The 16,505-nt window shown below is 43.1% G+C and overlaps 1 protein-coding gene across 2 annotated transcripts in view; it reads right to left on the bottom strand.

The window, feature by feature from the left end:
- Positions 1–16,505, bottom strand: part of SLC25A13 (solute carrier family 25 member 13) — a 130,723-nt gene that overhangs the window by 51,393 nt on the left and 62,825 nt on the right. For both annotated transcript variants that reach the window (XM_084618810.1, XM_084618809.1), the window contains one exon: positions 9,811–9,950. In XM_084618810.1, coding sequence (XP_084474936.1) covers positions 9,811–9,950 — 140 coding nt within the window. The remainder of the gene's footprint in view (positions 1–9,810; positions 9,951–16,505) is intronic.

Genomic DNA, 16,505 nt, shown 5'->3' with positions numbered 1-16,505 from the left:
TCAGGGAATAGTTACACAATAAAATTAAAGCTTCGTTACAAAAAACAGCAAAGGAAAGCCAGATTTGGTATATAAATACCATCATAAGGAACATACTTGTTTAACATCAGTAGATTTCATAACAATGTAAAATTCTAAACTGTTTAATTTAAAAGAAAAGTGTACGCAATCTAGCCATCTCAAAGCCTGAAAGTTAAGACATTTCACAGCATGACTAATTATACTTCAAAAGTATGCTCAGTAGCCACTAGCATTAGTCTGGGAGAAGTGATAGGATATCAAAAAAATAAAATAAAATAAAATAAAATAAAATAAGCAAAATGGTACCACTAAACACCAACTGTAAATAAACTTAATTTGCAAATAAATTTTGCTTTTTAATCAAGCTGAGAGGTGTTTCACATCTTTCACCCTAAGACTGCTTAGCAAATATGGGTGAAAAGCAGCTATATAAGAAAAACAAACTTAATTGCTTCTCAATGCAAAATACTTACCCACTGAACCCTCCCTAGATTAAAGTTTCTGTAATCCCTACACATACCTTAAAAAACAAGTTTATCCCTTGATGATAGGAGCCTGAATTTCAACAAGCTACAATAACTGTTTATGCAAAATTAATTTGCACAGTCACAGGCACCCTGGAACCAGAGTTTTAATGAAAGGATTTCCCACCTAGAATTTCACCTCAGCTTTCCCATACAGCTAATTAAAAACATAATTCATTTTCCAGTTATGTGGAGATTTATTTTCAGGTACGGCTGATATTTCCAATTGACTTGCATTCATTAGCTGCAACACAATCCTTTCCACTGCAGCTGATTGTGAGGTCTCATTTACAGGTATTATTATCTCATCAACCAGCATGCCAAAACTGACCAAAACCCTAGCTAATGTTTAAATGCGTTTGACAGACCTATACATTAGCCAACACAAAAGCTGATCAATCAATCGATTTTAAACTCTGGGGTTGGGTTTGAGATGGTTGTTCTTGAAGCAGATCTTAGTATTTAAGCCTTGTCCAAGTCATGAGGGACTGCATCTCACAGAGGAAGCTCTTTATTTGTTTAGAGCAGTGAAACTCAGACTGAAGCTTGTGAGCCGCAAGTGGCTCTTTAATGCGTCTCCTGTGGCTTTGCAGCACATGATATTAAAACACGGTGAGATTTAATTATTAACCAATCAGGATGTTTTTACTTTATTATTAACCAACTGTAAAATACTTGGTCAATCATTCTGCTGTGAGACTTATATCAATAAAATAGTAAATGAAACAATGAATTCACACTACTGTGGCTCTTTCTGATCGTGAACTGGCTCCTGAACCACTTAGGTCTGAGCATCACTTGTTTACAAGAATAGATCTCAATTCCTCTTGCATTTAGAATAAAGCTTGTTGATTAAATGTTCATCTAGCTTTCTTGTGTCAGAAATGAGGATTAATTAAACTGCACTAATAGAATATGAATATGGAAAAAGTGTGTGTTCCAGAGGAATGAGAGTGGATAGATGGCAAGAAATATGAACTACTTTTAATCTTAGATTTCACTAAAAACCAGCAAGCAATATTTACAAAACAGTAGCTGCAGTACATTAAGGAACCCATCTGGTCCAAGTTAAGGGTAATATAAAAAGTATTTATACATCAGGAATGCCAAGAGGTAACTTGGCATCCACTGTGGTATCCTGCTGCCTAAGGTCCAAGGTCTAGACCTTAGACCAAGGAGACTGACTCACATACAGAGAGAAGGTCAGGAGGAAAAACTGAGTACCAAAGGTTAGGAAATTCAAAGCAAAATTTCTACACATGTGAAGAGTAACTCAAATCTGTGCCAAGAATAGTTTCTGCCATAGCTTCAGCATTTACAACGTAAGGGCACAATGCTGTAAGGCAAAGGATAGTAATGACATCATATCTACATGAACTGGGTAACTAGATATACCAATTTACTAAAATTGCTGCAGCGTCACAATTATGTTGAAATTGAGCAGACTGTTTCAGTAAAATCCCAGGACTTCTGGTCACCTGGAGCCTCCAACAAACATGATGGCAACTTAACCAACTACCTCACCTTCACCCCAGATGCCTCTCAGCTGTCCAGTGCACAGCCAAAGTGAAATCTTTGCCCTGCCGCACATCGGAACTGCTGCTGTAGGCGCAAAGAGCAAGATCATTGGGCTGGCCACAGCCCAGGTGGAAAGAGAAGGAGACCATGCAGCAGCCAAGCCATCAGATGTAGTGCCGCCAGGTTTGGGTGCAGAAGACTGCCGTGGCTCTGGGACAATAGGTCCAACCTGAGCGTCAGCCGGAACGGGGTTGCCACTGAGAGGTCCAGCAAAATACTGAACCAGTGTTGGCGTGGCCAAGCCAGCGCTATGAGGATGACCTTTGCCTTGTCTTGTTTGATCTTCATGAGGACCCTGGGCAGCAATGGCACCAGAGGGAAGGCGTAAATCAGAGCCCCCAACCACAGGAGCAGAAAGGCGTCCAACGGGGATCCTCTGTCCATGCCCCAAATTGAGCAGAAAATGTGACATTTTCTGTTCTGCCTGGATGCGAACAGATCCACCCGGGGAGTTCCCCATCTGTGGAAGATGGAACTGAGCACCTCCAGATGAAAGGACCATTTGTGGAGAGACAAGAATATTCTGCTGAGGCTATCTGCCAAAGCGTTCTTGCTCCCTGGAAGGTGAGTAGCTATAAGACAGATGTTATGCTGCAGACAGAAGTCCCAGAGCCAGAGGGCTTCCTGGCAGATGGCAGACAACCTGGTTCCACCCTGCCTGTTGATATAGAAGACTGTAGCCATGTTGTGCACCAGGACCTCAACCACCATGCCTTGTATATGAGGTAGAAAGGATTGGCAAGCTAGGCCAAATGCCCTGAGTTCCCTGACAATGATATGCAGGAAAGAAATCGTGACTGGACCAATGACCTTGGGTACTGAGATTGCCCAAGTGGGCTCCTCATCCCAGATCTGAAGCATTGGAGACAAGGCCCGGGTCAGGAAGGGAACTCCTTCCAGCACCTATGTGGGATCCTGCCACCGGATGAGAGACAACAGTATGCTGTCGGGAATCCTGACCCACTTGGTCCATGCTGTGTCGGTTGGGGGCATAGACCAATGCCAGCCATGCCTGTAGGGGAATGAGGCAGAGTCATGCGTGCCGGACCACGTACGTGCATGCCACCATGTGACCCAACAGTCTCAGGCACGTGTGGATTTTGGTGAGTGGGTGGGCTCGCAGGCCCGAGATGAGGTCCCCCATTGCTTGGAACCAAGTCTCGGGGAAGAAGGCTCTGGCCTGAGTGGAGTTGAGAACTACCCGGATAAATTCTATGCATTGCACTCAAGTGAGGGTTGACTTTTTCTCGTTTATTATCAGCCCCAGGACGTGGTGGTGGAACAGACCAGATCGAGATGCCTTTGCACCTAATCTTATTAACATCAAGGTACAGGTAAATCTGGACTCCCTGATGTCACAGGTAAGCGGCCACTGATGCTATACACTTTGTGAACACCCTCGAGGCCAAGAGACCAAAGGGCATCGCCGTGAACTGGTAGTGGCGCTGACCCAACATGAAAGGGAGGACGCGCCGGTGCCCCGGGAAGATGGAAATGTGCATCCTTTAAATCGAGGGTGGCGTACCAATATCTTGGATCCAGGGAGGGAATGATGGAGGCCAGGGAGACCATGCGAAGCTTCAACTTATTGAGAAATGTGTTGAGGCGATGCAGGTCTAGGATAGGTCTGAGGCCCCCTTTTGCATTCGGAATTAGGAAATAGCAGGAGTAGAATCCTCTTCCTTCCATGTTCCCAGGAGCCTCTTCCACTGCCCCCAGGCACCGGTTTTCAACCTCCTGAACAAGGAGGTGCTCGTAAGAAGGGTCCCTGAAGAGGGACGGGAAATGGGGTTGGGAGGGTTGGTCAGCTATAAATTGCAGGGTATAGCCCAAAGAAACCATATCGACTATTCAGTGGTCCTATGTGATACGGGACCAGGCCAACCAAAGAGGGAGGAGGCGGTTGAGAAAGAAGGGGGATGGATCCGGTGAATTGGCTGGGCTGTCGTCCTCGGGCATACCCTCAAAACGGCTGCTTCTGGCCTCCCTGATTTCTGGGAGGGTCAGGCTGTGCCACCAGGCAGGAAGACGACAAATAGCACCTCTTAGGCCCCTTCTTGTCCTTACTCCTGTAGAGCCCAACCTGGACTGCAGTGGAGGAGGAGGGGACGAAGGATGGAACAGCTTCCTGGACTGCTGAAGGGAATGCAGGCCCAAGGAGCAGAGGGTGGCTCCGGAGTCCTTAAGCCCATGGAGCCTCGAGTCAGCTTGGAGAAGAGCCCTGTACCCTCAAAGGGGAGGTCCTGGATTGTGGCCTGAATCTCCGGGGACAGCCCAAAGGCATGCAATCATTAGCTGTGCCTCATGGCCACCATTAATGCAATGAGTCCGTAGCGTCCTAGACCATCTGGGGGACTCCTCTGGCCACCGCTGTGCCTTTGCTCACTAAAACAGTGAACTCTTGGGCACGATCCTGTGGGAGGGCCTCCGTGAACTTATTACGGGAGCCCCACAGGTTGAAATTATAACGTCCCAGCAGGGCCTGGTGATTAGACACCCTGAACTGTAAGCTGGCTGTTGAGTAAACTTTCATGCCAAACAAGTCCAGTCTTTTGGTGTCCCGCTAACCTGGCCCTATCTGTCCCTCTCATTTACTGTGGATACGATCAGTGATGCCGCAAGGGGACGAGTGTACAAATACTCAAAGCCCTTTGCAGGGACATAATAGTTCTTTTTCACCTTCTTGGAAGTCAGCAGAATAGAGGAGGGGGATTGCCACAACGATTTGGCTATCTTGAGGATCCTTGGAAGGACGGGCAATGTGACCCGTGCTGGGGTGGTGGCTGAGATGACACTGAAGATGTTGTTAGCCTCCTCAGCGACCTCCTCAATCTGCAGGCCAAGATTTTCAGCCATCCACTTAAGGATGGCCTGCTGCTCCTTAAAGTCGTCCGGTGGACTGCTGGGGTGGGATGGCCTGGCTACCGCTTCGTCCGTGGACGACTATGATGGTTGCATCGCCTGCTGGAAGGTGTTGTCCTCCTCCTTCTCAAGGGAGGGCTCCCTCGGTGTTGGGTTGGATGTGCCACCTCAGCCTCCATCTCGGTACCGTGTTCTGATGGTGGTGCCGCAGCCGGCTTGTCCGATAAGGCCAGGGAGGGCTGGGAGTATTGGATCGTCATCACCGGCACTCCTAATGGGTTCCAGTACTGTCACTGGGGAGGCCACTGTCCCTGCTGCATCAGCACCGTGGCCAGTGCTGTCCCAGTCTCCCATGTTGGTGGAGAGAGTCTCTCCTTCTTGGCGACAGGCTGAAGACACCCTGATCACTGTCCCTCCAGCGACCATGGCGAGACCATTGAGGCCTGGGTCTGTTTGCTGATCCTGGTGGGCGATCAGCAGGATGACGGTGAGTAGTGCTGCCTGCCTGAGGAATAGTACCAGGGTGAACAAGATCGGTGCTGAGATCCTTAGCGACCCCCTCCAGGACAGCAACTTACGTCAAGAAGACCGCCTGTGATAGAATGACCAGCACCTGGGTGACCTGTGGTTGGATATTCGCCGGTACCAGTGGTACGGCATCTCAAATCCGGAGTCCCACACCTGGTAGGTGGGGATCTCGTCAGGGACCTAGGCCTTCTTACCGGAGAGCTGGGGTTGGTGCTGACAGCAATGGACACCTGCGCCTATGGTCCAGCAACCAGGAATGTTCTGCCAGTCTATACTGCACCCTGGTGGGCTTGCCCTTCAGTGCCAGGGGCGGAGGCACTTCAGTCACTTGCCATGGCACCTGCTTTGCTCTTTAGCCTCCAGGACTGCTTCGGGCACTGAAGGCCCCACAATAGCCTGGGAGAGCCTGCCGCTGCCCAGGGTGGGTCCCTGGCCGGGCTGGGAGGGTCTGACTTCAGAGGTACCCCCTATGAAGCCCCGAAGCAGGCGCATGGCCTGACACAGGTCCTTTGCCCGTGGCCCCTGTGTCCTTCAGTGCCAAGGGACTCTGCTTCTTCTGACGCTTTCTTGGCACCGGCAAGAAGGAGTGGTGCTGGGCCAAGTCCGGCACCAGCGGTGCACTGCGCACCAAAGCCAATGTACTCGGTGTCGGTTCCGTGATGGAAGGCTCCGACGCGGGGCGAAGAGCGGCCTCCATCAGGAGGGCCCTCAAGCAGGTATCTTGCTCCTTCTGGGTTCAAGGGCACACATTTTTGCAGGTGCGACACCTGTCCTTTCTGTAGCTTTCTCCCAGACATTTGAGACAACTGTCGTGGGGATCACTGATCATAGAATCATAGAATCATAGAATATCAGGGTTGGAAGGGACCCCAGAAGGTCATCTAGTCCAACCCCCTGCTCGAAGCAGGACCAATTCCCAGTTAAATCATCCCAGCCAGGGCTTTGTCAAGCCTGACCTTAAAAACCTCTAAGGAAGGAGATTCTACCACCTCCCTAGGTAACGCATTCCAGTGTTTCACCACCCTCTTAGTGAAAAAGTTTTTCCTAATATCCAATCTAAACCTCCCCCACTGCAACTTGAGACCATTACTCCTCGTTCTGTCATCTGCTACCATTGAGAACAGTCTAGAGCCATCCTCTTTGGAACCCCCTTTCAGGTAGTTGAAAGCAGCTATCAAATCCCCCCTCATTCTTCTCTTCTGCAGGCTAAACAATCCCAGCTCCCTCAGCCTCTCCTCATAACTCATGTGTTCCAGTCCCCTAATCATTTTTGTTGCCCTTCGCTGGACTCTCTCCAATTTATCCACAAACTCTCTCCAATTTATCCACAGCATCGGCCTGCTGCACGCCGAACACAACTTGAAGCCAGGAGAGTGGGGCATGTCCCGCTTGGGGCAAACTCCCAACCAGATCTCTACTAACTAATTTAAACACTAGAACTAACTACTATGAACTATATACAACGAGTAGAACTAAGTCTATGAAGAAACCGCTACTGCTCTTGCGATGCAAGACAAGGCAGTCCAACCAGCTGTCACAGGTGATAAGAAGGAACTGAGAGGACATAGGGTCGCGGCACCTGATATACCGCCGCATAAGCGTGCCACTCCAGAGGGCGCTACAGCTGGCCCTACAGATTCCGCTAAGGCAGAAATCTCCGACAACTGTGCACGTGGGCATGCACACACCTAAAATGGAATCGACATGAGCAAGCACTCGAAGAAGAATCTAATATTTTTCCTTTTTTATATATCTATGTAAGTAAATTTTAGAGTTTTCAAAAGGTGCCTGTTTCCAGTGCTGTCAAAATAACTACTCTACCCACACAGAGGTCCACCATAAAGACTGGTCATGCAAGCTTTTCAGCCCCATCACAAAGCAGTGCTTGGACCCTGCAGTAGAAGGAACCCCTTGCCCTCCTCATCAGAGTAGCAAGGCACCAGTTACTTTCCATGCCCATTCAGTCCATGACGTCTACCAAGTGCCAATGTGACTGTCAGTTATTATAGAGACAAGATGGGTGAGAAAATATCTTTTATTGGACCACTTATGTTGGTCCAACTTCAGAAGTTTGTCCAATAAAAGATATTACCTCACACACCTCGTCTCGCCAATATCCTGGGACCAACACTGCTACACCTACACTGCATATAACGTCAGTAATTATGGAATTTTTGTGATGTAGACACCTGCTCCCTAGGAACCGGGAGCCTTTTTACCACAGGCTATCAAAGCTTTCCAATTTGAAAGGCACTTGATCACTATAGAACCAGGGTAGATTTGCACTGATGACCCACAAGTGAGACTCCATACCCAATTACCAATCCAATTACCAATTACCTTCTTCTAGAATTTGAGTTTTTCTTCAAACCTCCAAATAAGCAGCTAAACTAAGCAGGATTATCAGATACAGAACCAAGATTTACAGTCTACCAAAGTCAGCATACATGTCTAGCCTAGGTATTTAGCAATAACAGTCATTATTAAAACCAAGAGAATATGATTGCATTTATGATCTCCTACATCCTCTTCAGGCAAAGAGTTAATTAGGCTCTGTTTCACAAAGTCAATTTGAAACATTTGTCTCAATAGCATTATCTTAATTATTCCTCATCAAAATGATACCACCTCCTACTGTGAAATAACTTCCCTGCATAAACAGAAAAATAAAAAAATACAACCTTGTGGTCTTGAAGTAGGTTCCTATTTTAAAACTATTATGTAAAATCTTTACTGGCACTCAGTATGTTCAAGATGGATTCAAACAAGGCACCCATCCATCTCATTTTACTTACAGCAAGCATTATCATTTTTTCAGAATCATTTACTGATTTTTCGTTTGTATGATATTTTGCTATGTGTAGCAATATACCCAAAAGCATAGACATGAAAGGATTCCCTCCAGAGGAGGTATCTCTTATTTATTCTCTACACAGCACAGGCAAAAATAAATAGAATTTTCTATCTGTTGCACTATTTGGTTATTAAATGGTATCAAACTAACAGTGTGTGTAAGAAGTCTGCAGCAGAAGGAATACCATTACTGTATTTTACCACTAAAATCACACAAATTTGGTAAACACAGAATTTTGATAATCAAATGAAGCATTCCTTAATATCAGTTTTGGCAAGCGAGTTCAAAATGCACAATATTTGGTACAAGCATCTATTATTATTTAACATATTGGATTCTCCTAGTGAAAGATATCCTACAATTTTTAAATGTCTTGATGTCTGGGTATTCCCCCCTCATGTCTCAAAGATTAGCTTGAAACAGTGGGCCAGATCCATTAAAAAAATACTCATGCCACATTCAAGTGCCAAAAAAGTAACAACTACCTAGATTCAACCATTTCACCACAAGCAGATTATATTGCCAATGCATAAAGTTCTAAAATCCAGCCTTCCAACAGTAAGAAGAGCCTAAATACAGCATTGTTGGCTATGTTGCCAATATGGTGTTCACTAAATTTACTATTTGTGATTCTTGCACATTTCTTACTATTCATTGTGACAGACATGGCGATTACCTCCAATATCTTTGGGAGATCTCACTGTATTAAGTTTATGTATCATTGTGGGCCAGGGAATGTATGCAGTTCTGTGGGCAGGGTGACCAAGGAACTAACAGTGAGGTACTGATTAGGGAAAATTCACTCAGGTTATAACATCTCCAGAGAAATACCACCACCTTGATGCTCGCATCTACTAGTTCAAACTGGATTCTTCAGAGACTAACAGACAAAGAAAGGGCTTTTGGATAAATAGCTTGAATTTAAACTGACTCAAGGCCTTCTTTCTGATCCATCAAACCAGCAGGACATTCTGTCCAACTGTGGGACATCAATCCAGGACTTTTGCCTACTGGACAGCCATAAGACTGATGGATGACCTCTGGTAAGTGTTTATCGTGTGTAGTAACTTTCTTTTTTTAAATATGTTTTTTCTGGAATACTTTCACTTTAAAAATAAATATGCTTGCCTATAAAGGGCTGGGTGGTATCTTATAATTGCTAGAAATGACTTTGTTATAAGCCTTTGAAGAGAAAGCAAAACGCAGACACTGACCTGTTTAGGCAATCTGGCATGCTGGCAGTATCACTGTGTAAGCAGAGTATTATGCAGCCTGAAAAATCCCCATCAGAAGTGGGAGAAATGCGTGACTCTACCAAGAGAGGTGACGGCTGAGGAGCCAGGAGCCTAGAGTGCGTGCCCTCAAGGGACTACAGAGAAGGAATACAGATGCAGTTGCCCTGAACTGTGAAACTCATGACAAACTTTATTGCATTATACCCACCAGTAAGAACTGAGTAAACTCTGCATACGTTAGGCGTCTTTTTCCATCTTTTCCAAAATGCAGCTGCACAAACTCTGAATTCCAGTTAAATGGAATGTGTTGATGAATTGTGGTCTGGCCAAAAACTTGTTTAACATCCTCTAGAAAAAGAGAAAAAAAGATTTGCTTAAAAAAATAAGGAGTCACACACAGAAAAGTAGTACTGATTTTTTCTGACTAATAGGAAAACATTATTTACATAGGAGATTACCCTATAAAATATATTAACAAGCTTGGATTTTATTAACTAAATCATAAGACTAGAAAAAACTACCCATTCTCACAAAGAAAACTGTTTTCAAGTACAACTCCTCACAAAACAAGATCCCAAAGAATCTTTTTTAATTATAAAGTTACATACTGACCAAATCTGTTTAAAAGAGAACCAAGTAGACACTTCATTGTTTCGAAGTGGTCTCTGTCAAGGAAAAATTAAGATTACTGAAATTCTATGTACAAGATGACAAAACTTAACCTGTTTTCAATTTAGTATTTTAAAGCTGTTAAGAACAATGAATTTTTGGATCAGTCTACACTTCACACTTCATAAAAGCAGTATTATTCAAAGTTGTCTATGTTCAAAGAAACGTAGCTACAAAAATACCAATATTTCAAGATCCATTTTAGTAGTCTGCTAATCCTATACACCAGAAAATGTATGTATAAAAACAAACCTTAACTTTTGAAATCTCTGGTTTCCTATTAAAAAAAAAATTTAATCTGACCACTAAGTACTTGCTTAGGACCTGATCCTGCAAACTCAGACTATCAGGTGCATTCCTTACCACTATGAAAATCAGTTTATTAGAAATCCTACACAGTTGAAGGAATTTTTTAGACAATGTAAGGTATCCTTAATTGATTTAGGGGCATAGGAATGATGAATACCAATTGGAATATTACAACATACGGGCAGCGGATTGCTTGAATCTAATTATATACATCTTCTAGCTAATGAGCATAAGAATAGGTATGAAAAGTTACAAATCTTTTAGATGTAATGATGTGACAAACTCCTTGGACTTGATTGTGACTCTAAAGGATCAAAAGATTCCATCTTGAATTTATAGTCCTAGAAGAATTTGTCATTGCTTGAGGTCTAGAACGTGACAGATTACCCATGATCTTTGATACTAAAGTAGAGGAAACAGAATCCTCTACCTCAGTCCTCCACATGAACCAAGTGAATGGCCTTTATGTCCAGCAGATAACTTACGGTGTCTGGTATTGAGTCCTTTTCCAGGAGGAAGAAGGGGAAAAAGGAGAAGGGAGCCACTGAGGAGTTGGCGAAAGATAAGAAAACTAATGTGAATGATTTTTTTTTTAAATTATTATGGAAAGACCTCTTGGTCTGAAGTGGCTTTCTACTTTGTTCCCTAACACAGAGACCGCTTAGACACACTCAAGCCCAATGAATTCCTCATGCCAACTGATCTAAAAACCACATATTTTCTCATAACAATTCTAGATTCCTATCAAAATTACCTTCAATCTGCACTCAAAAAGGTCCATTCCCAGTGCTCCCTCCTTCCCCTTGATCTTACCTGACTCTGGGGACATTAACAAAGACCTTAGTTGTGGCAGAAGCAGCAATCCATAAAAAAATAATCATAATAATAATTATCTCTCTCTCTTACATAGCACTTTTCATTCATTACACTGCAAAGTCCAGGTGATACCCTACATGGAGAACTATCTTGGTGAGGGGGCTGTCAGCCATTTGACAGGCAATACACAAGTGATTAGTGTCTCTCCCATCTGCGATTTGTGATTAGCATGGAAAAGAGCTCTCCTCTCTGACTAGTCTCAATGTCTCTCCCACCTGGGAGCAGAGCTGATTTCTCAGTTTGCTGGCAGATTCAAAAAAACTGAAAACAAATATTGGTTCAGGTCGTGCCAAATCTGACATTTGAAAATTCTGAAAAAAAGTCCATTTCAGGTCAAATAAAATGTTTCAGCCAATCCAAAACATTGTTTCCAGGTATTTTTAAAAGGATGGAGTCACAAAATGGCTAGAGGAAAAGATGATAGCAGTAGATTTGGAGGCAGTGGTGGCAACTCCTTATAAGCTATAGTCCAGTGGTTACGGCACTCACCTGTCATGTAGGAGACCCAGGTCCAATTTCCCCCCTCCGCCTGGTGTAGAGTAGGGACTTGAACTTGGGTCTACCACACTGGAGGAGAATGCCCTAATCACTCGGCTATGGGATACTCAGTGTCTCCTGCCGAAGCTGTTCCACTGTGTATAAACAAACAGTCATTTGGGCAGAGAGATGGGAGAGAGAGAATGACTCTGCAGGCCAGGTGATCAAGGAACTCACCTGAGCAGTGGGAGACCCAAATTCATGTCCTTGCTCCAATAAATATTTAAAATGCATTTACTATTTAAAAAAACAAACAAAAACAAAAAACAAAAAACCCTGTCCAAATCTACCTGGGAGCCTTCGCCACAGCAGAGAAGATTTGCCTGAATCAAGGCTACACAGCAAAGATAATTTTCCAAGGGAACAGCTCTTCAGATACTCTAACATCCAGAGTCACATTTTTAAAGGCATTTAGGTGTGTACTGGGATTTTCAAAAGCACATACACACCTAAAACCCACTGCACTCAATGAGTTTAAGGCATCTATAGGCTTTTGAAAATCACAATAGGCACCTTATTACCTTTAAAAATCTGAGCCTTGAAGTCCTCCATCATCTGGGACGATTGACAGTGGTACTAAAACTGGTTCTGTTCGAGACAGACTCCACTGTAGACTATTACTTCTTCCCTCAATGGGATTATTAGTTTCATCTTTTATCAGACCTAATTTGTGAAGATCTGGAATTCTGGGTGGTGGAAGGAGAACTAAAAAATTCCACACAGGATGGACTGATTTAAATCAAAGCAATTTAAAATCACCATTTTTAATCATGATTTAAATCAACAAGCAGGAAACCTTAATTTAAACCATCAATTTTAATGGTGTTTTGCATTTTTAGCGATTTTCCTAATGAAAGGTTAGTTCTCATTGGCAGATAACTATTAAAACATTTGAATTACAACTAAATATAGTCTTTACACTAAATTTGGTGCTTCTTTTTGTTACCACGAGGACATGCTGTATTGATAGCATTTATTTAAACAATTATATAGCTTAATTTACATTTATTCATGCTAAACTTTTACACATTTTATTATGTTAGAAAATGGTGAACTATGCTTGTCTTATTTACTAGATGATAATATTTTACTTGTAATTTGTGTGAAGCTCCATTTGGACGGAAACTTAAATTCTATTAAAAATACCATAAAACAGACTTTTTTAAAAATAAAACTTCCTTAAAGGTGTTGGATACATAAGTAAAAAACCTCATGATAAACTTTATCAAAACATGTTTTTACATTTAAAACCAAAAGATTTAGTAAACAACAGTAGTAGTATCTGTAGTTAGCAGATCTTATTTTCTCACACCTAGTTTTTAATTCATAGACTGGAAGAGAAAAAGAAGCTTTCCTGATTTTTCAGCTTCCAATTGGTTCTTAACCTTGAATGAACTAGTCAGTGAACTGAACTATCTGCATAAACTGAAATTAAAACAGAAGAAGCTGCAGAAGAGGCTACTACAGTCTAAAACTGTTTTAGCACTTCAACGAACTCTGGTTCCAGCTAGGGTGGACCAGATGTCCCAATTTTTAGGGACAGTCCCAATATTTCGGGCTGTGTCTTAAACACCTATTCATCCCCAACCCCCGTCCCGATTTTTCACACTTGCCATCTAGTCACCCTAAGTTCCAGGTGCTTAGCCAATGACAAGTTCAGCAGTTTGATTTTCTTTAAAACGTGGTAGCAAAAAATGTACTGATTAACTTATTTTTATTTAATTGAAATGATTTACAAAGATTATAGTATGTTTAGGTCTTAACATAGGTTGTCAATTTCAAATTTAATTTTAAATAGGGTTATAAAAAAAGCCTGTATTGAATTTAATTTTTTTTAAAGATCTAATTTTTTTTTTTAAATAAAGAAAATCCAATTTTGTCCACCCTGTTTTCCCATCATCTGACCCAAGTTAACCTGGCGTTATCCCAGCAGTCACTGAGAACTAAACATCCAGAGGCCACTTTCAAAGACTAAAAAATAGAGCAAAGAAAATTTTTCTCAATAAATTTGGGACAAAGGTCTCACCCTACACAACACTGTTCACCTCTTTCTCAGAGCCCCTCCCCACCCCCGCCGCACCCCACAGCAGCCTTGTATTTTGGGTTGTCAGCTAGCACCTCCAAGCACAAAATTCCACTCTCGAGGCAATCAGAGGGAAATTGGATGGTTTCACAAGCAGGTCTCATCCCTTTTCCAAGTGCACTGTATTAGGGCCATTTCCCACTGAAACAGCAAGTTGCCCCTGCAGCCCCTCTCTGGAGATTTTAGAGAGTTTTTGTTGCTTTATTTTGAACCTAGACTACTTGTTTTCAAAACAGCCCCAATCTCTTCAGTCAGGCAAGCTGACGAACCAGCTGCCTCCTCCTGTTAAGAACCACTTCTGATCTTCCAAAAGGATATGGATGTTCTCAAACCAGTCCTGTGGTTTACTCCCAAGTCAGTCTCCCTTCTGTAGCAATTAGGAAAAAACTTGGTAATATCCTATTTTCTTACCCACCTCTCCTCCCTCCAGGATGAGACTAGCCATTGTTTGCATGTCATGAGAGCCCTGAATGTCTGTTTACAAAGAACGTATCCAGTCAAACTCTCAGGTCATGTCTTCACTATGAAAAAGGTGTGTTCCTACATGCTGCGACAGCATACATGAAGTAACTAATATGAGGTAAGATCTCGTGATGACAAGCCAGTTTGTAACTTTCACACCTATTAGCAGGTTGTGGTAAAGACTATGGGCTGCCTAGGGTTTACTTTAATAGCTTACACAAATGTTTGCAGATAACTGCCTTGCCTTCATTAGGAAAATACCTCATCGGTTAGCTAACTAAAAGAATACTCCTTTTTTTCCCCAATGAAGATGCATCCTCAGACTCCTTTGTGGCAAACAGAACAACCTCAACTCAAGAAAATGACAAAAAGAAGGGTAAGAAAGAATGGTTATTTCAAGTCTGAAAGTATGCTTCCTAATGATTTGTATTGCACCTTAACATTAAGGTGCTGGGCAAATTACAAATGCCTAGATAACCTACAGCAAAGAAACTGAAACGCTTTTTCAAAAGTATTGGGAAGAAAGCAATATCAAAATTAAGATATATTTACCCTAATATTTTTGTCCTATTACTTACTTGCATTCACAGGTCTACATATGTATATACCTGTACCGCCCCAGGAATTCAGATAAATACAAATATTCCTCCGAACAGCCAAAATAGCTGAAGGAGAAGAGGTAAATGATTTCTTACTACAGCTTAGTAGATTTGAGGTGCTGCCCCAAACAAACTTCAATATTTGTTTAGCTGTTTAGTATAATAGGCAGAGAGCTTCAATACTTAAGAGCATTTCAAAAAAATGATGTAAACTTACGTCAGTGTGTTTTTGAAACTAACACCGGGTGCTTTTCTGACAGTGTGCATGTTGGATTATATGGTGCAGTTAGCTGACTGGAAGATTGCCTACTGCGCTTTTATTGACTACTTGATGGTATGAGACATGGTATCCCCCCCCTTTGCCCAAAACTTTTTACACATACCATATACTTCCTTCTCATCACTATTCATGGTTCACAAACTCCTATAAATGTTCAGTGGACTGGATGTTAAATTTTTCCTTTTCCCCCTCACTACACTCATCACTCACTCATATAGAACAACTTCACTGATTCGCGTCATTTGTAGTCTTACTGTCTGATTCAGAGACTAAAACCATTCATACTCCATGAACAAATTTACAATGGTTTGGCCTGTGATTTAACTGTCAAAAGGTACCAGAACATTTACTACAATTCACTGCAAGCTGTTCCTCAGTTCAAACTGAACTGTTCCCTTGTCTTCTAAATCCAGCATTACAACAGAAGGTGGTCACTTTTAAAATTTAATTTTACTTCAAACTTTAGGGCAGCATTCTACAAACTAAACCAAAGCAGATGATACAAAGCAGACAAAATACAAATAAAGGTGAATTAAAAGAGCACATTTATGCCCTCTTGGTAACTTTAGAAAAGTCTTTTAACACATTTTTCTCAACTTTTAAAAAGACTTTGACAAATCAAATTTCACCTTAAATCTGGATTTTATATACATTTTTTTTTACAAAAAAAAAATTGAAAATTCCAGCAGAAGCTCCTGCCTCCCCGACTGGGGTGGGAGGTGTGCACTTTTGGGGGCCCCACAGTCCCAGAGTGGCCTGGGGGATTAGCTGGGGGCCGGGAACAGCCCGCTCCGCTTCCCTCACCCCGGCCCCAGCCATGTCGCTCAGGGGAGGGGGCTTGGGGGAAAGGATCCCCCCACACTCACCGGCAGCAGTGGAAGCGGAGTAGCCCAGCCCCAGCCTGCTCCACTCCGCCAGCTCCCAGCCATGGCGCTCTGCTTCCTGCTGCAGGCGAGTGAGGGACCTTTCCCCAACTCCCTCCCCCCAGCCCGCGACACAGCTGGGGCCGGGGCAAGGAAAGCGGAGCGGTCTGGGGCCTTGTCACTCCATTTCCCGCCACTGGTGAGTATGGGGGGCGTCCTTTCCCC

The sequence above is a fragment of the Lepidochelys olivacea genome (genome assembly GCF_965140295.1).
Source record: "Lepidochelys olivacea isolate rLepOli2 genome assembly, chromosome: 2".
Classification (NCBI taxonomy): Eukaryota; Metazoa; Chordata; order Testudines; family Cheloniidae; genus Lepidochelys; species Lepidochelys olivacea.
Note: the sequence above shows the minus strand (reverse complement) of the source record. Positions and strands in the feature narration are given on the sequence as shown.